The sequence below is a fragment of the Panulirus ornatus genome, chromosome 65, assembly GCF_036320965.1.
Source record: "Panulirus ornatus isolate Po-2019 chromosome 65, ASM3632096v1, whole genome shotgun sequence".
Lineage (NCBI taxonomy): Eukaryota > Metazoa > Arthropoda > Malacostraca > Decapoda > Palinuridae > Panulirus > Panulirus ornatus.
In genome coordinates this window covers 4,684,055-4,704,646 of record NC_092288.1, presented here as the reverse complement: position 1 = coordinate 4,704,646, position 20,592 = coordinate 4,684,055, and the positions used below count along the sequence as shown (strand labels likewise).

At 36.8% G+C, this 20,592-nt stretch overlaps 1 protein-coding gene across 1 annotated transcript; it reads right to left on the bottom strand.

Moving 5' to 3' along the window:
• Window positions 1–889: 889 nt before the first annotated feature.
• Window positions 890–18,517, bottom strand: LOC139746529 (28S rRNA (cytosine-C(5))-methyltransferase-like). The gene is made up of 8 exons (XM_071657852.1): window positions 18,160–18,517; window positions 16,742–16,894; window positions 13,241–14,464; window positions 12,100–12,199; window positions 10,733–10,872; window positions 6,964–7,170; window positions 5,265–5,377; window positions 890–3,449 (listed from the first exon to the last, which is right to left on the bottom strand). The coding sequence occupies exons 1-8, from the start codon at window positions 18,307–18,309 to the stop codon at window positions 3,359–3,361; spliced, it is 2,178 nt and encodes a 725-aa protein (XP_071513953.1). The 5' UTR covers window positions 18,310–18,517; the 3' UTR covers window positions 890–3,358.
• Window positions 18,518–20,592: the final 2,075 nt, after the last annotated feature.

Genomic DNA, 20,592 nt, shown 5'->3' with positions numbered 1-20,592 from the left:
ATCAAATGGTAAAAATGAAATGAAAGGCAGTCAGGAGACTGTCCAAAACCCAACACTGAACTTTTCTCATTAAAGAACATAATAGACATAAATAATACTTCAGTATTATGTAACACAGTTCATAATGAATAAAGTATAAATGGATACTCACCAAAGAGATTGGCTTTCCCTTGTAACAGATGAATGTTAATTGTCACATAGAATGAGGTGCATGGAATATTAGGGTCATTATCTACCAAAGGCAGAGCCATTTTCTCAATTTGATCAATTAAATTACTTACTCTGATTGTTTTTGGTGAGTTCATGTGAAATTGATTGGCTCACAGTTTCCATAATCTTGGCTGCACTATTATACAGCTGTACTGTACATATGTAGTGTTTTTAAAGAGCAGGTTAATGGTTCGTTAGTCTTATATTTTAGCTTGTTGCTCTAAAGGAATAGGTACTATCAGTGAACTGGATTTTCATCACGTATGGCAGGCTTCCAAATGTAGCATACCTGGCAGCCTAACAGATTTAGGTTGTGTAATCTAGCCATTCTCATTAACTTCAGATAATGTGATCCTGCTAATCATCTGTGATAAGTAGTAGGAAGTCTGAAATGGCACATTCACTATTTTCTTGTTAAATCAATTAACTAAATTCCACCGTTTATGTTGAACTTATGGTGTTAAAAACCAGATCTTTTTGCTCGTTTAAAGCAAGGGTAAACATACTTTAAATGAAGTCTGACTAGGCTGTTAAATTGAGTGCATTACCCTGTATTTCACGCTATGGAACATATTCTGTTTGCTCTATTATACACAGCTGTGCATTTTTTGCATATTTTAGGTTATTTATGATTAGATCTATATCAGTGGAAGGCACTACTGTAGCATATGAAAATATAGATAAGACAGCTCCATGAATTGTAAGCAAATGCTGATCGAAAAAATGTCTAAAGATCAAATCAGACTGATTACTGTGAATTTTTAAAGGGAGAGGTCTTATATAGTTAAGGTAGTAAGGAATACCATGTTTTTACTGTACACAGAAGTTTATGATTACTGAAATTACAAGAAACCGTGCTAAGCTTATTTTTAATAAAGGCTTTTTGATTTAACACTTATTCTGAAGATGAAAATTTTTAGTTGTGGAAAATGCTGTTTGGCTTAAAACACATTTATTCAGATTTTCATACTAAATATATGGAATCTTGTAAACAAATGTAAATAACAATGAAATTTTCTGAGAAACCACTGAATGAATTAAATGAAAAAGGTATAATTCATACTTGATGCTTAGAGAAAACTAATGGTATCTGGGCACCTACATCAAGATTACAAATATATTTAACAAAGCAGTTCCGACAGAAATTTTACCTCGGAAGTGCTTTTTTGAACATGAAAATTTCCGTACTTCACTCTGGTGTTTTCATTCTCAAGGTTTTGAATGTAAGAAAAGACCAGAAAAGAAGCAGTTTGCATAAACTGTGGCATAACAGACATAGTGATTACACTGAGTCCTTTGAATTTGTAAAATACAATAGTGACAGCACTGTATCTTCAAAATCCTGACCAAAAACGATTTTGAAAAGAAAAGTAATAAAAGTTGAAATATAACTCCCACATTAAAATATTTAAAATTAGAAATGAAACAGGAAAAGAGGAAGATTATAATCCTTTATGAAAAATATTTTCATGCATCATAATCTTACATATCAAATGAAGTAATGTCCCCTGAAAAGAACATGAGTATGCAAACTCAAGATGTTACAAATAAAGGATAAGAACATGAAATAAAAAATCACCACACTTCTTGACCTGTCTCATCAGATAGATACAGCCAGCTTTTTTGTGTGCCATTGGAGCTCCATAAAAGGGGTTCTTGGGGCAAAAAAATAAGTAAAATGATGCTGAACTTAAGAACAGTTCTTTCTGCCAATAGAGGAAGTTATAAAGTGAGGGAAGTGAGAAAGTACCACTCCTTTTTTAGATAGATGATATGGATATTACTATCTTAAACATGACAGCTGGAGAAAGGATGTGAGTGAGAGACCTTTTCTACATCTGTCCTGACACTACCTTTCTAGTGCAGGCAACAGTGAACTAGTATGAAAAAAAAGAAAGAAATTACCATCATTAAGCAATTCCAGGATCTCCTGCAGCTCTAAGGCTGTGGCACACACTGTAGCATAGATAGACTTCTTTGAAGTAAGAGGTTATTTGACAAAACTGTACTCCCTTGCATCACTTAATGATGATACAGCCTTGCTTTAGGTGACTTGTCATTTGCAGTGTAATCTCAAACAGCAAGAGTTTGACACCATAAAATGTATATATACTAATAAATCTTAGGTGATTTGCCTATCATTTACTCATGAAGGCAAAACTACTAATTGTCACTTTCCCATAAAGCTGAATGGCCAAATCAGAAATCTGAAACTATACTGTATCCTTCCTTTCTGCTAAATCTCATCCTACAAAATCCCAAATTACTTTGTAGTTAGTAAAAGAAAGAGTAAAAAGAGGAAGGAAAGTCGGGAAGAAGAAAAAAAGAAACCATGGATGTGTGTAAATTAGACTGTTGTTCATCTGCTCCTAATGCTACATTGCTAAAGCCTTGTAATATTCTTCTGAATTTGGTCAATGGCAGAATATTCAGAAAAAACTTTTTTGTCTGAGTTAACCGTGGAAGACAAACCTTAATATAGAACTTAAAAGAAAATTTACATTATGCTGTCTCATATTTTCAAAAAGTCACCCAGGGTTAATTATTTCAATCTATTAACAATAAATGCAAAGCATTCTCTTTTTAGACCTCCTTTTCTTCTTGATCAACTTCCTCAAATTGTCATAGCATTGTTTTAGTCCTTTTTTCCCCGCTTATTTTTTACCTTAAGGGAGCCTCCATATCAGTTTATCCTCATTACACTGTTGCATATCTGTCTCTTAATGACTTACCCTAGTTCATATTTACATGTATATTCCTTAACCTTTACACTTTACCTGCCCTGCTTTTTCATCAACATTTGTAGTCCAAGATCATCTAGGTTGGTTGGTTAATTGGGCTTCAGGCCTATTAACTGCCAAGGTCATTACATCTATCATTATCACAAACCAAAAAATCTTGAACATCTTTTGTAGGTGGTAGAGATAATTATAAAACCATATGCACTTTCACCATACATAGTCCTTGCTTGTGTGAGCCCATCTAACTGAAAAGGCTAATATACAAATTACCAATAAAGCAAGTAGTTTTACCTTAACAAACTTTAATGTAAATACACTAGACATTTACTGATACTTAATATCAATGACTACTTATTATATTACTAGCCCCTGTTTCACATTTTGTGCAAATGAAGGATGCTCAGTCTTTAAAGTTTTATAATCTTGGCAAGAAAAATTACCTCTCCATTGTTGTGACAGGGGTATACACGTCGACACTCCTTCATGGCCATGTTAAATCTGCAGTAGAGTCAGGTGTCTTAGTTTTTCACTTAAACAAGGAAGGGAAAAAATATCAAGAAATATCTTGTTATATGCAGGTGTGATTAATGTCTTTACACATTAAGAACATTGTTTTGATCCAATTTTTGCAAAGGACAGAAAAATACAAAAATCTGTGCATTGCGTATGTGCATGAAATGCTTATCTTTCACACATCCTTATTCACAAGTGAAAAATTAGGTATACAAGTGTAATTAGTAGGGTCCTGTAAATGTAACAGCTGCTTGAGTGACTACATATTTCATTGTATTAAGAGAAATCTAGGAAGTGACTACATATATCATTGTATTGAGAGAAATCTGGCATTATCAGACTGCCTCCTTGAGGTTACACAAGTAAAAAGTTCCCTTTGGCAAGACTGTATCATCATCAGATTACTAAACAGTTGTCTTATCAAAGAACTTCTTACTTCAAAGGAATCCATCTTGTTTCTGTCACTGAGTTCAGTGTAGCCTTGGGCTGAAGGAGCCCCTGGAAAATGGTTATTGGTAATAGCAGGTAACAGGTAATATCAGTAGGGGTTACCTCACCATATTCACCAGAAGTCCTTGAGGATTATGAATCCAGACTATTCTAATTCATGAGCGTGACCAAACTGATATTCTTTTGTAATCCCTGTACACTATTAAACTAACATATGTATGGTTGCGAGGTGTGGGCTACAGATAGGGTTGTGCAGAGGAGGGTGGATGTGTTGGAAATGAGATGTTTGAGGGCAGTATGTGGTATGAGATGGGTTGGTCGAGTAAGCAATGAAAGGGTAAGAGAGATGTGTGGTAATAAAATGAGTGTAGTTAAGAGAGCAGAAGAGGGTGTATTGAAATGGTTTAATCACATGGAGAGAATGAGTGAGGAAAGATTGACAAAGAGGATATATGTGTCAGAGGTGGAGGGAACGTGAAGAAGAGGGGGACCAAATTGGAGGTGGAAGGATGGAGTGAAAAAGATTTTGAGTGATCAGGACCTGAACATGCAGGAGAGTGAAAGGTGTGCAAGGAATACAGTGAATTGGAATGATGTGGTATACCGGGGTCGATGTGCTGTCAGTGGATTGAACCAGGGCATGTGAAGCGTCTGGGGTAAACCATGGAAAGTTTTGTGGGGCCTGGACGTGGAAAGGGAGCTGTGGTTTGGGTGCATTATACATGACAGCTTGAGACTGAGTTTGAACGAATGTGGCCTTTGTTGTCTTTTCCTCGCCCTACCTCGCACACATGCGGGGGAAGGGAGTTATTTCATGTGTGGCGGGGTGGCGACAGGAATGAATAAAAGCAGCAAGTATGAAATATGTACATGTGTATATTTGTGTATGTCTCTATGTATATATATGTATACGTTGAAATGTATATGTGCGTGTGTGGGTATGTATGTATGTGGGTGGGTTGGGCTATTCTTTCGTCAGTTTCCTTGCACTAACGCGGGAGACAATGACAAAGTATAATAAATAAATATAAATAACATATACTTATTATCCCTGTCGGTTGATTAAATTCACGCATATACCTAAACCTCTCCTATAATCCAAGTAGGTGATGAAGAAGTTACTTACAGTCTGTAGCAAACCAAAGCAGACAAATTATTAACTCCTGTGGGTGAATAATCCTGACTTGCCTATTTACTGAGATATGACCATTCCAAACCACTCATAATCCCTAGCTTACCCAGACTTACTTATCATCCTCACTGGTGTTCCTGAAAGAACCCTGCTGTGTAACTTCTGCTGGCAGCCAATCTGGAGTGACCTTCAATAACATGTGACCACACCATACTCACTTGTAACACCTGTAGTTGATAAAGCCGGGCTCACCAAAAGGAAGAGTGATATGGACTAGCTTTATGTTCCTGTGATGGAGAGCATAATTTACTACTGCCTCATTCTCCTCAACCTGTGGGATACAATTAGCACATCTTCAAACAATCAGCAATCACATAACATTCACCAGTGTTCCTGCTATTCAAAATAGAATCTAAACCAAGCAAATAGTTTCCAAACCTGAAAGCAAGCCAGTCTAAACAGACAATAAAGCATTCATTATTAGCCCACTCACTGTTTTTGTCAGCAGAATGTGAGTCTGTTTTCAATCCCCCACTTAATTATTAGTTATGCAAGGAACTAGATACTTTTCCAGGCTTATGTTTATCGTTCTTACAGGAGGTGCTGCTATTGCTTGAAGGTAAATTGCACCAAACCAGGTGGGATGTGTCATCAGAATGCATCAGTTTATCACAATGCAAAAGTGGTGTGAGGATGCATGATTTGAGAGAGAATTGAGAAACAGAAAGTATGTCTCTGATGATGATAACACCTCTGATACCATAGAAATGGGTAGAGATGATGATTTAGATTTCTACCAGCCCTCTTCATCCAGCAAAAGTGATGATTCTGGTGGGTGATGAAAATATGTTTGGATTCCTATTCTGTCTATAACTACATCAACTATTTTGGACTTGTAAAAGTCACAATCCAGTACTAAGACTGGGCCTAGGAGAAGAAATAATTAGAAGAAAAGCACTATGCATGAGAAAAGATGATAAAAAAAACATTAAAAAAGAAGATAATTTGTGACCTTGTCAAGCTGCAATGGAACAAACGAGAAGAGGGAATTAACCCAGCCTGGCCCTGAGGCCATACCACCCTTTGCTGGCCTCTCAGTAACCACATGGAATGCGACCAGCCTCTGCAGTGAGGTTTTATTATTCCGTCCTTTAGTATTTTCTCCTCCAAAACTCATAATCAAAGAGGCATGTAGGCACAAAATATATACACCAACTAGGCTGCAAACGAGTTTAAATATTGTTTAGTAACATCCCATTATGTGTATTACGTGTTATATATTTTATTTCTTCATTGTCATGACTAGGCTGCAAACAAGTTTAAATAATGATCATTAATATTCCAATATGTATATTGAATGTTATATATTTTATTTCTTCATTGTGGTGATGTTGGTACAAGATTTCTTATTCAGTTTATTTTATATATGATAGAGCAATCAGTTACAAACAAATGCATATACAAAAAGGGCAGTGTAGGGCCAAAAACAGTATTACAGTTGATATGAATATTTGTGCTTTTTTTTGACATTGCTCGATCTGTTTCCTTAATGCTAAAGTGGATAGAATATCCAATCCAAGATCCTACTTGCTGTTTGAATCCTCTAATACCATTTCTCAGATGAAAAACTGAAGACTATCTATCATACTATGTCCTTATTAGCATATAGTACTAAAGCTTTCTCAGTTAGACAGGTTGGCATTTGCATACTTGATTTAGTAATACAGTGCACTATTATGTTACAGTGCTCCATAACTCGTTACAAAGCCCACACACACACACACACACACACACACACACACACACACACACACACAACTGTCAACTAGACAGGGGCATTTATGCAAAATGTTGCATATATAAAATGTGTTGATGCTTATAATAATAATGATAAACTTGTTTCATGTACAAACTTACCAACACAGATGAGGTTGAGTAAACAAGATGTCCACCAGTGGTAAGAGAGTCAATTGCCCTCAGTAGAAGAGCTTGCTGGAGCTTTGTATACAGATGAACCTGCTCAAGTTCATTTATCTGCAAGTGCCATGTTTCATGTTTCTTAATTACACCAGTGCCTGAGCAGGGGGCATCCACTAGCACGTGACTAAATTTGCCAACCATGGCCTGAAACATAAACTTGTAATACTCATCAGATCTGGAATAATATGTAATACTCATCAGATCTGGAATGATATGCCACAGAAAGGTTTAATGCACACATCTGACTGAATTAACAACTGATAAACAAATGTCTGTACAATTACATAGACCAAGATAGCATATTCACTAAATATACTGTTGGTACTGGTATTTTAGCTTCTCTTATTGCAGACCCAGATCCCTTTATGCGGATCTTATGGGACTGGTATTTAGTTTTACACATCCCTTGGGAAGTTCCAGAGATCTCTGAGAGAAAATATGTTGAATTTTTGTTTGTGCCAGTTTTGTGATGGGTCAAACTAAGATTAAATGTTCTGTGTTCAGTATCTAGATTGCTTGTCATCTAAAACCTGAGCATTAAGAACTGCTTTGAGAACCTTTTGCACTCTCCTGATCTGCTTTGAGAACCTTTTGCACTATCCTGATCTGTCTTTCCCCCTCTCCTTCCAATGAGAAGCAGCTGTTGGATTATATTTTCAGTCAAACTGCCTTAAATGAAGACATTCCTTAGTTATGACGCATCTCGTAAAAATGTCTCATAGTTTTCTTGGTAATTTGATGGTTCACTGCTAGAATCACAGGATGTTTTGCCTTATCAGACACTGGGGTCTTCAAAAGTTGTCTTCTAACTCTGAAAAGGCTGTTAAGGCCCTTAAACAGCTCTAAATTATGAATTGCACTATTTTTGAGGACAGCACTATACTCATTGTTCAGGCAATCCAACTCATTAGAAGTTAATTCTTTGAAGTGCCTAATGATAACTGTCTCTGCTTGTTGAAGTTCAGCAGCCTCCATGTGCATCCTTGCCAGAGATTCAAGAAGGAACAACTCGGTCATAAATATACAAATCCAAGTCACTGCCTTTGTCAAGCTGAACCAGCAAGAATCCCTCAAGTATTCTAGCCTGAAGGCTACCCTGAGCATCTAACACCACTGCGTATGACTTGGCTTCTTGTTTGATTTCCCTGCCATTTTTTAACTGAGAAATAAACCCATACAAATAGATACAAGTCTACTTGCTATACACATATGGGACCCTTTTGGTATGGTTTCTGATATACAATCTTGTACAGGAACTTCTCATTAAGGGGTCCATCATTTCCCTGCTACTGAGTATGGCACAGCCTTTGAGCTGCAGGAGCCTCATGAAAGGAATCCTGGAGTTGTATAATTGAAAAATAAATATAATACTTTTACCTCTGCTAAATATTATTATTATGAAGAGTATTGTGGCTACTACTGTTCTCTGAGGAACTCCTGATGAAACACCTTCATCGCACATATTAAGAAATAGTAGAAAAACCTTGGAAAAAAACTATTGTGGACATTCTATTCCACAGATTTCTCAGGAGAAAACTGCCACTTAAAAGAGCAGCTAATCAGGCTTAGCAATTCAAAGGGAATCATTGTTCAAGATAACATGAAAATAAATGAGGTACTGGGTAATAAGTTCAAAAGTGTACTTATGGTGAAGGAAACTATAAATTTATCACAATCAAGATGGGATGGAAAGAAGGAAAAGGAAAATATTATAAGTGTTTGAAAAGACTATGCAGACTACTGAGGGCTTTTGAGACATGTAAGGCACATGGTCCTGATGAAGTTATGCCATAAATGCTTCATGAGAGTGCAGGAACACTTACCAAGCCATCAAAAATGTTCTGAACTAAGGACCACAATCTCTGTAGTGCATAATGCTAAGAAAATATAATAAAAATGCAAGTGAATGATTACCTGCAAAGGAGAAACTACACTAATGAGAGGCAACATAGGTTCAAAGAAATTTTGTTCTTTGCATATCTTCTTGATTTCTATTATAGAACCTTTTAAACAAAAGGGATGGACTGTGTGTCCTTAAAGAGCCACAGAAGCATTTGACACTGCCTAAAATAGAAGGTTGGGAAAAAAGCTGGATTTTCAAGCCTGCATGAGTGGTAGAATCCTTCACTGGATTGAAAATTATCGTAGTGGAAGAGAAAAGGGGGCACGTGTCAGAGGAGCCGCTTCTCTAAGAGCTTGGTTGTAATCAGGTCACTGTGCTATTCTTGACCCATGTATATTATATGCCAAAAGGCATGTGTTCATGCATGTATATATTTGCAGAGGCATTATTAGACTCGGGCTGACTGTAGTTACACCAAGAGTGAAAAGTTACTTTGGTAAGGATGTATTGATGAAGTTGTCTCATGCTGATGGAGCCCATCCTTTCCTTACTACTGACTGTAGTGCAGCTTCAAGGCTGGAGGAGCCCCTGGAGAAGGGATCTTGGGAAATAATAATAATAATGATAATTTTTTTTTTATCATACTTTGTTGCTGTCTCCCGCGTTAGTGAGGTAGCACAAGGAAACAGACGAAAGAATGGCCCAACCCACCCACATACAGATGTATGTACATAAACACCCACACACGCACATATACATACCTATACATTTCAACGTGTACATATACATACACAGACATATACATATATACACCTGTACATATTCATACATGCTACCTTCATCCATTCCTGCCACCACCCCGCCACACACGAAATGGCACCCCCCTCCCCCCGCGTGCATGGGAGATAGCGCTAGGAAAAGACAACGAAGGCCACATTCATTCACACTCAGTCTCTAGCTGTCATGTCTGATGCACCAAAACCATAGCTCCCTTTCCACATCCACATTATCATTTGTGGATGATAATTATGTCACAAAGGATGTTTGGAATGATAAGGATTGCATAAACCTTCGAAAAATCAAAAAAATTCTAAAAGTTGTTTTGATACGAGGGTGATTAAGTTAAATTCAAGTCAATGCTAAGTAATGTAATGAAGATACGATAGTGTGAAAGAAGGTTCACCATCAATATAATCTTATTAAAATGAAAAAATATAAAACAACAAATCTGCGTAAAACAAGCCAGGAGGTTGGCACTGTACTTTATTACTAAAACACGTTAGGAGATTGACCAAGGAGAAAAAAGTGTGTACTATCTGATATTAAAATTGAATTTAGATAAATGAAGAAGGAGCTGTTTATTAAAACAGTTTACATATCATATTAGACCTAATTTAAAATATGCACTAAAAGTTTGATCACCTCACACAGTTAAATAAAAGACAGTAAAGAAGGTCCAGAGGAGGGAAGTATGGAATAGAAAGCTGAATTACAGGGAGAAATTGATTAGAAGGTAGAAAGTTACCCATCATGGTAAAGAGAAGAATGATGGGAGATCTGACTCACAACCTTTAAGTTAATTATGTCAACAGTGAAGAGTTCTTTGAAAGATGCAAAGGATTAACCAGATGACATCACAAGAAATTTAGTAAGAAACTGGATTTAGGAAACTATAAAGAAACTCTTTTACATCATTAGATTTGTGGGTGAATGAAATAAGTTCAGTGATGAAATTGTGAATGCTGACAGTAAAGAGAAAATTAAAAAGTTGTGTGATAGGAAAAGTGTACGAGATAAGATCCCACAAGTGTTCAACTTCCTCCTTGTACTATGCAAAGAGGTAATAACAAACATGCACCTTACTTGAGGAAATTCATACAGCAAGAGATGCGTGATGATGACGCAGGAAACACCAAAGCAGTGGAGGTTGACCCATAGTTGAGGCAAGTCATCAGTGCTCAGGGCATTGCTCACTATCATTCCTGTGTTCTGCAGCAGCATACCTTTAACAATTATCAGTCATCAGACTGGTTGACCTATGAGTGGTTTGAGGGACAGTTTAAAGATTGGTTAGTGATTCTCTTTGGGAGGCTATTGATTCATGATGTGAAAGTATGGTAGTCAATACTTGTTTGGTAACTGATAGCAATGGTTGTGATAAGCAATCCTTCACAGTTGATGGAAATTGTGTTTATGGTAATTTGTAGTGATGGTGTACAATACTTATGATGCTAGGGTATAGTATTCATAGTGGGTAATGTGGGTGAGCAATGATGATGACAGCAACCACTGTTGGTGGGTGGTAAGCAAGTTAGAAGTACGGTAAGTAACATTGGGGTTAGGTTATAGGTAATGATGTTCAGTAATGGGTTAGTGGCAAGATGGTGAGCAATGTTGCTGGTAGTAAGGAGAGAGTGTTCTGATAAGTGACAACAGGTGTAGGTCTTTGTCATTATGTGGAAGTTAATTTTGGTTTGGGGGGAAATAGTACAGAGTAACTAACGCATACTGTTCAAGCAGTTGATATTGTTGGTGGTAGTGGGCAATTCTGAAAGTGGAGGGCAATGTTAATGGGTTATGAGTAATATCAAAAGAAAGCTAACATTCTTGATGCCACAAAATGTGATATATGGATAATGTTGGTGATGGGAGGAAACCTTAGTGGATGGTTTAAAAACTTTCATGGCTATAAAGGTTAAATATATTCAAAGCCACAAGCAATGTTAGCTTTGTTGGGAATATAAATGGATGATTAGTTCTGCTTGTAAATGCAAATGAAGCGAAAAGGAGCAAGGAATGAGGAATCCCATGATAAGAGGAGGAAACAACATGAAGGAGTTTAAGTGTGAGGATGTTTTCAACACAAAGAACTGCAGTAAATGCCATGACTGCATTGTCTGGAGAAAATTTTGCCTGTTATCCTGATGTATGTATTTGTATATCTATATCTCTGTCACCCATTCCCTCCAGGAACTCCCATCAAGGGGGTGGCCTCAGCAAAAGAACCTCTCAGATGTTTGTACAAAACAAATCAATCCCATGGATACATTGTGAGAGAAATGTGTTAATATTTATTAGTGCAATGTAATAAGGGCTCCAGAGGTGAAGAGTAAGCCAAGCAGCATTTAAGACACATATGATGTGCCACCAGATGAAAAGGTGTAATAAGGGATTGAAAGATGAGGAAAGCATATATAACTGAATATTTGTGTACTGAAGTAAGAACAGACCTATGAGAATTGAATGGTGTCCCACAGCAGCGCAGAGATCAAGCACATTGGCACCTTCAGAAGGTGCCAAAGCCAATACTGGCAGCATCCCTGATACGCCCTGAAAATAATAATTATGTGACTAGTTAAGCTCAGCTTACCAATTCTTAGATTACCTAAAAGTATTTTGACAGAGAGACCACATATATAATACTTCAGGGTATGCTGGTTTGAAGTAAAAGCTAAGAAACTGAGACAAGAAAGGGTGATGGTATACCGACAAAGGAAATACCATTTTGAAACTATATCATACTGGAACCAATTCAATTTTTTTTCTTTCATATTTGCCATTTTCCTCATTTGTGAGGTAGCATTAAGAACAGAGGACTGAGCCTTAAAGAGAATATCCTCACTTGGCCTCGCTCTCTGTTCCTTTTTTCTGGAAAAGTCAAAAATAGAGGAAGGATTTCCAGCCCCCTGCTCCCTCTCTTTTAGTTACCTTCTACGACACACAGGGAATACTTGGGAAGTATTCTTTCTCCCATCCCCAGGGATAAGATTCAATGCAAAATATTGGGATAAAAAAAAACAAGTATAGCAACCACACTATTTAGCATTACTGGACTCCACCTGCATGTAGTTAAACTACAGGTAAGAAGTCATCTTCAGTAATGTCCTATCACTGTCAATGAATGTGAAGTACAATCTCACTGAGGGACTGAAAATAAGAAAGTATGTTGATGGCCAATAAGCATGTATGAACAGAAAGTAGAGCAAAAGCAAGGCAAATAAGAGATAGCTTATACATGGAGTCTTCTCTTATAAACTTACAAAGGTGGTGAACATGCAAAGACTGCTGATTATCCAACTGTTTTGAAATTATTTACAAGATAATTTGATTCTAGGATATTAATTTACTGGATATGGAGGGAGTTAACAGATATTTAAACTAGAAAAAGGTACATATAAGATGACTCTAAGCATGGACCACTTGATTTAAAAATAATGGCAAATTAAATGTATGATGCATGAGAAATGCAAGTATGACAAGAATAAACATATCAAGTGAAAAAAATTGTCTGCTAGCACTTTACATGTCTGAATATTTTGTACATTCAAACAAAAGGAAAACAGGATAATACATGAACAAAGGCAAACTAACCTGGTCACCATAAAACATGCAGTAATTTTCAAGATTGATATGCATGGGTGTTGGCTTTTTTTTTGGTTTTGTGGGCACCCTGGCACCAATAAATCTTGGGATTCGAGGGTTATAGTTTGTCTTCAGGAAATTTAAACAGTTGTCCCATTTCTGGTAATCCAGCATACAGGACCAAGCGAATTTTCTGATGTTGTATACCTGTAAAATCATCCTCAGTTTTTTCATCATAAATCGCTTGTATTCAAGCCATATTTTGATGGCAGTACTAGAGCTCAATTCTTTTCTGCAAGACTTGAAACTTACTCTGCGAGCACCAAAGTCAAAACCAAGTATCCAAAGGATTTCTGCTTTCATGAGCCATTTTGGTTTTGGCTCCTTATTTTTATGTTCCTGAGGAATCACTGAATGTGCCATTGTCATTTCCCAATTTAATTCACCAATCTTTCCCTCTGTTTTCTTATGTTTTTTTGTAACAGAAATCCTATCTGGGCTCAATATTCCCTTGTCCTCAGGTTGGATGGGTTTACTTATTTCCATTTTTTCCACATCTTTGAGCAGCAGTGCCAAATACGACTGATATGAAGGAGTTGCTGGGTCTTGTACATCCAGCACATCTGCAGTTTTGTCTACCATATTTTTCAGTGTGCAAAGTGAATTCATTGAAAACATTTTCATATGTCTCTTAGTTGCTACTGGGTCTTGCTTCTTGTTAACAGGATTTTCCTGACATGGTGATTTTACTATACTTTTTCTGTCATATATATTGGATTTAGTAGACCCCTCCTTCTTAGAAAGTGGATGCATCATAGTTGCCTCTGGATCTTGTGTCTTACTTTCAACACACATCGCCTTCTGATGGACCAGCTGTCCCATGGTTGCTGTCATTGTTAATGCTGGGTCTTGTGTTTTTTCTTTTGTAAGCAGGTCATGTTGACAGAATGGCTGTCTTTTCTTTACTGTTAAGTTCTGTGACTTTGCTTCTGTAGGCATCGCTTGCTGACAAAGCGACCATCCTGTAATTGTTGCTGGAACTTGTGTTTCAGCTTCAGCAACTTGCTGACATAGTGGCCATCTTGTGTTTACTGTTGAGTTTTGAGACTCTGAAGGCATCACTTGTTGACAGAGTGGCCATCCCGTAACTGTTGCAGGAACTTTTTTTTTTGCTTGAGGAGACATCAGCAATTCAAGCAACTTATGATAAGCAAGTTTTGACCAAGTTTCGAGCTGAAAGGACAACAATAGTAATGAATTTTTTGTAAGTAAAAAAAATTCCGAACAACTATGCATGTACTCAATAAATAGTCCAGTTTTATAGTCAATGATGAGATGAATATATGAAGATAACAATGATGAAATTAATGACACTTTATATGGCACATAATGATAACTTTACAAGCATCCTATCTGAAAGTAAATATATAATTCAGTAGTAAGACTGATAACAACAGAAGAAAACAAAAGGTTTCCTTGGGAATCCAGAACAGAATTAAAGACCTCAGCCCTGGAGGAACTTTTCCCTTACAGTCCAGTCTTGGTTATCTATACCCCACTCGTCTAGATCTTTGGATAGAGAAAATAATATATGTCTGGATACAACCAGTGTATACGCCAATAATCCAAGGTACATCTGATGGTACTTAACTGTAATCAAAGCAGTCGTTACAATGCAAAACCTGACATATTAACCCATCAGAATGGTGTCCAGCATTCCAAGGACAACATTAAAAAAAAAAGTGCAATACCACGATTACACAAAAATTCTTTACAGTATCTTGTATCTTATATTTCATTTATTCATTTTATTTTATTTATTATACTTTGTCGGTCTCCCACGTTAGCGAGGTAGCGCAAGGAAACAGATGGAAGAATGTCCCAACATACCCACGCACACATGTATATACATACACACCCACACACACACATATACATACCTATACATTTCAACGTATACATACATATACATACACAGACATATACATATATACACGTGTACACATCCACACTTGCTGCCTCCACCTATTCCTGTCGCCACCGTGCCACACATGAAATGGCACCCCCCTCCCCCCGCGCACACACTAAGGTAGTGCTAGGAAAAGACAACAAAGGCCACATTCATTCACACTCAGTCTCTAGCTGTCATGTGTAATGCACCGAAACCACAGCTCCCTTTCCACATCCAGGCCCCACAAAACTTTCCATGGTTTACCCTAGACGCTTCACATGCCCTGGTTCAATCTATTGACAGCATCGACCCCATTATGCCACATCGTTCCAATTCACTCAATTCCTTGCACGCCTTTCACCCTCCTGTATGTTCAGGCCCCGATCACTCAAAATCTTTTTCACTCCTTCCTTCCACCTCCAATTTAGTCTCCCACTTCTCCTCGTTCCCTCCACCTCTGACACATATATCCTCTTTGTCAATCTTTCCTCACTCATTCTCTCATTACTTTGATTTCATTATGGTGATTGCATTTTGGAGAGCAGATTCTGTATTGATCATTAAGTAGGGCTGTAAAATAGATTGAAGGATATCTTGTTTCAGATACTCTGCTTTAGATTAATTTTTTCACTATTTGACATAACCTCACAAAACATTTTTGTCAATAATATGGTATTGTCTTTAAAAACATCATTCCAATTCTCACTTGCAAATGGACCAGTAATGTCATTCCACATTATTCTGCATATGTCTTCCATTGCTGTATCGTATTTATCTTCCATGTTATAACCTGTAGTTATAGGAAGGCCTTAGGTAAAGTTAGGGTTGCTTTCCTTTACAGAAAATGTGACTGAATAAAACAGCTCTTAAATGAATCCATTTTCCCATAGGAACCCATTTAAAAATCTAATACAGGGATTTTTTTTCATTATAATTTTTCAATAACAAAGACAAAATTAAGTTTATATACAGCACAGTATAGTTCATGTATAAATATATGGAATCATGGTTATGGGAGTTGGTCCATGGTCAACTTAGCTGTTCGTCCTCCCCTTGGGGATGATCAATATGGGGACCTTGTTTACGCTAGGACAGATATATAGCATTAATGAGATAGCCGTGATAAAAGGCATTTCAGTTGGTCATGCCATCTCAACAAGCATAAATAAAAAAATAATTACTAGATAAGGCTGTAAATCTTCCTTAAAGAAGTGGGTTAGGTGGAGGGGAAAGTGGTCATAAGCCTAACAAGTTGAAGACAGAAGTATCCCAGGGATCATGAAATGTAAAAATGAAGGATAGAGAGAATACATAGTTGTTTTACACAAAGAATATGTAGAAGTAAGTTAAGGAAGGCAGGACATAAAAATATATCAGTGGACGTTTAAAGTACTGAAGCAAGAACTTGAGCAATCAGCAAGAAAAAGGAACAGTTCTGTGACAATGAATACTGGCTGATTAACTTCATTCATGAGACATTTGCATTTGTTTTATGAGTGTATTACCCACATACAACCAGCAACATCAAAGCATCAAGTAAGATCACAAATGTGACTTACGTGGAGCATGTAGTATCCAGCCCGATGTTCAGCAGTAGCTTCCAAGTCCACCTTTGGTTTTCTCTTAGCAACAAGAACATCTTTAGGCCATGAGGCCATCTTCACTTTAACCTTCTGGCTTGCAAAGATTTTTTTCAGTTTTTTGCTGTCTGTCTGTTGGAAAAATATCCATGGGGTCAGAAAGTAAAGTGTCCTACAAAGAGCCATGGAAGAGAATTCTATGGAGAACCATCTCAGAGGATTACATAGAGAGTGAAGAAAAAGAATTCTAAGCCCAGGGAAGAGGATGCTGGAAAGACACAATGGTAAAGAAATATGGAAAGAATTTCTGAACATGATCCTTTAAAGAAATAGGAAAGATGATTCCTGAAGAAGTTTTTACTCTAAGAATTGGTCATATGTTCTTGATGCTACCTCACTTACACAGGAAACAGCAAAAATTTGTGAAAGAAAGAATACGGAGTAAACCAGCATCATTTAAAGCTGCAGTGGATCACCTCAAACAGTAACACTGTAATATTAGTAAAATATTTTCCAGTTTTCATCACTGTGGAGTATTAAGCAGATGTCACCTCAGATACTTTCCATGGGGTACCTGTTTCTCATAAAAACATGATATACTGTCAAAATTCTGTCTTTATAGTGACTGACTGAAACTCCTGTATAAAACATAAATAATGTGAGCAGTACCATGCAGAGAGCATAAAAAGGCTAGGAAAAATGAGAGAAAGAAGAGCACTTTTAAAGACTGTCATGACACAAAAAAGGAGTACTTCTGGGCAGGAAGGTAAAGAATTGGTTGTCCGAGAGCTATGTTTGGGGTTTGCAGTTTTATGTCCCTGCCTTAGACAGGGTGGATGACCAAGCTATCTTACAAGCCTAGACACTTACAAAATAAATTAGCATTAACTGAAGCTGGTACAGGAGTACTTCACACATTTTCTCCTTATAAGAATACAAAGACATATGGTTATCTATTGAATCTGAATATCTAAAAAGTACCTTCAAATTACAATGAAAATTCCCGTTTTAGTATACAGTGAACAACCTTCAAAGATTAATATTCATTAGTATTGTTCAGTCTCTTTGTTAAAGAATGATTTGTAAATGATGTCTAATTTTGAATAACTTCTTAAAAATTTCTAGTAATACTGCCGTCCTGATACTAGGGGATAATATTGCCTGTCCTGATACTAGGGGATGACTTTGAGTACTGTGTAAGACATCAGTGCAGAGAATAGGAAAAGGGGTAGAGTTCATGAGAAAGAAGAGCACATTTGAAACATTAACATGACACAAAAAGGGCATTTCTACATATGAGGGTAAAAACTTGGGTCCCTACCCTCCAATGCATGTCAGTGATTGTGAGGAAGAATGAGATAGCAGGACAGGAGTGACCTTAGCCTTACAGCACATACCTTGAGAGTGTTTGTGATAACCATCAGCTCTTGTGGTGATGCAGTACTATTAAAAAACTGAGGAAGTTCTTCTCCAAAGAAAGAACGTAATTTTATGATTATATTTATAGGGTAGTTATGGTTGACACTAATTTTTGCAATTTCCTGCATTTCAAGAGTCTTCCTTGGTACATTCTGTTTGGAATGAAAAGAAATTATGATAAATCACTCAAACCGCTTCTTCTTATGATTCAGGATTAAAAGAAAAGCCAATCATCAGGAGTATGATTCCACTTACTTCCTACTTAGATGTCTAGTAACCACATCACTAACAGCTTTCATTGTCCCACACTCTTATCACCGCCATCATCATGTTCCTCTTAAACAAATATCAAAACAAATTATTCCTAAGCCATTTTCTGATATATATACCATCATCTTACGACTTAATATCACCTTCCATCTAATACCATCCATCTTTGTGTACTTTAAATTTTCCTAAGTGCATTTTCAATTTCAGATCTCATACCTAATGTTTTGTGTTTCATCTCTCAATATTTTTTAACTTTATAATTCTTGGTTTCTCCTGGAAAATGCCATGTTAAGGGAGGAATTCCCATCAAGACTGCCAGTAATATATGAAAATCAGCTACTCTGATTTGACCAGCAGACCCTCTGAGTTGAGGGAAAAACAGGGCAGCCTCTGAGCCAGTCAGAGAATCCAAGGATGACCTTTAATCCACAGTCAGCCAGTCCTTCACAGAAGCAGACTTACATTAACTTCATTTGTACCAGTGATCTTCAAGTCTTTGTATGTTGTCTCCAACTTAAAACAAATTTCTCCTTGTTTTGCAAGTGAAAAGTAATTTCACTTTTCTTCCCTGTTCATGTGCTGTAATTTATTTATTATTAATTCATTTCTAGTATCCATCATTCCGATTCTGTATGTGTAGAGTATATACATACATGAATATTTAAAATATGTACAAATATTTGGAAAATTTTGATGTAGCTTCAAACTGCTATTAGCTTGAATAAAGGATGATTTACATTGCGCTGCAGATGCAGTATTTGGAGAATATAATAGTTGCATTGTATGATTGCAAGCATTATGCTTTATTGTACAGTATCAAATAGGGCAACAATAATGTTTTCGTATACTAGGGAATATGTGGGTTTACATGAAGGAGTATGAAATACATATTAAAAAGATTTAATTGGTCTTGGAAAATATGGCCACGGTCAGTTTTCAATCACGAATGTGCTTGATATACTCTAACTAGAATATTAGAAATTAAGATGAGTCTCAACTTCTGTGGAGGTTTAGTGAGGTTTTACAGGTTCTGTTGATTGTTTTTACATATGTATTACATCCTCTTACATTAATAAACTGCTGTTTGTTCCAGCATACACATCCCTCACAACTACCATAATTTTAAATTGGAACATAATGCTGAGAATCATGCTCTGCAGTTGCAACAATATTATGAAAAAAAAAACTACTCGAGCAGTACAGATACAATAACCATGGCAAACTAACACAATGTACAGCCAAAGTAGACTTTCTCTTTACATTTATCAAATTAATGTCTCGCACTATACATTACCGGCAAAGAAGTGCATTTTCCAATTTCATGACAGAAACAAAAACTCGCACTGCTCAACTTGTTTTAGATTTCAATCATCATACCCACATTCTTAAGGTTAAGCTCACACCCGTCTTTAAACTAAGCAACCCACCAGCCTTTCAATAAACTACTTTGTCTACCATGATTGATGACCTGCTTTTTTTTAGCGCCATCGTACCCATTTGCACATCTGCCATAACACCATCCTTGGTAATCTCTTCCTCAGTCACTTCCATCATAACTCAGGTCATTTCCTCCTCCATGCATACATTAGTACGTTATCTTACTTGTCTACTTATCTTTAATGCGCCGAACTTCTTACCAACGTTCAAATATGTCACATAGTAGCCCCGTGACCCACTTTCACCGGTATGATTACCCGAAGCGTTCTTTTTAAGTGAATAAGGAAAAGGTAAGCTTCTATTTTAGGTTAAGTTCGTTGAGTGAGTTCGTGCGTGTCCTTATGTATAATTGTTAACGAAACATTTTGGTCACATAACGCCATTTAGCTAGAAGAACCATCCTCTAATCCTCCATTACTCCAGTGGTCAGATGCCCATGGTGTCCAATACCCACCCATTTTCACGCTGCACCACTGTAAATACTATCTCATACAATTTTCACATTTACTTGATATTTAACTCAAAGTCTGTCAACTTGAGACTTGCCTAAAAGAAAGTCCCCTCGCTAATGCTGACAGATTTTGGTAAATAAGGCCTGAAATCAGGATTACAAACTTCCACCATCAACTTTGAAACCCCTTTTATGCAAGCCATAATTTAGTCTTTATTCAAGTTATAGTTTAAAGCTGCTAAGAATCTAAATG

Excerpts from the sequence above, each read along its gene's own strand:
- LOC139746529 (XM_071657852.1), bottom strand. The coding sequence starts at position 18,309 with ATGCAGGAAATTGCAAAAATTAGTGTCAACCATAACTACCCTATAAAT. Across the intron at positions 14,465-16,741 it reads CTGGATACTACATGCTCCAC|CTCGAAACTTGGTCAAAACT; the intron begins GTAAGTCACATT and ends TTGTCCTTTCAG. Across the intron at positions 5,378-6,963 it reads ACTCAACCTCATCTGTGTTG|GTTGAGGAGAATGAGGCAGT; the intron begins GTAAGTTTGTAC and ends TGTATCCCACAG.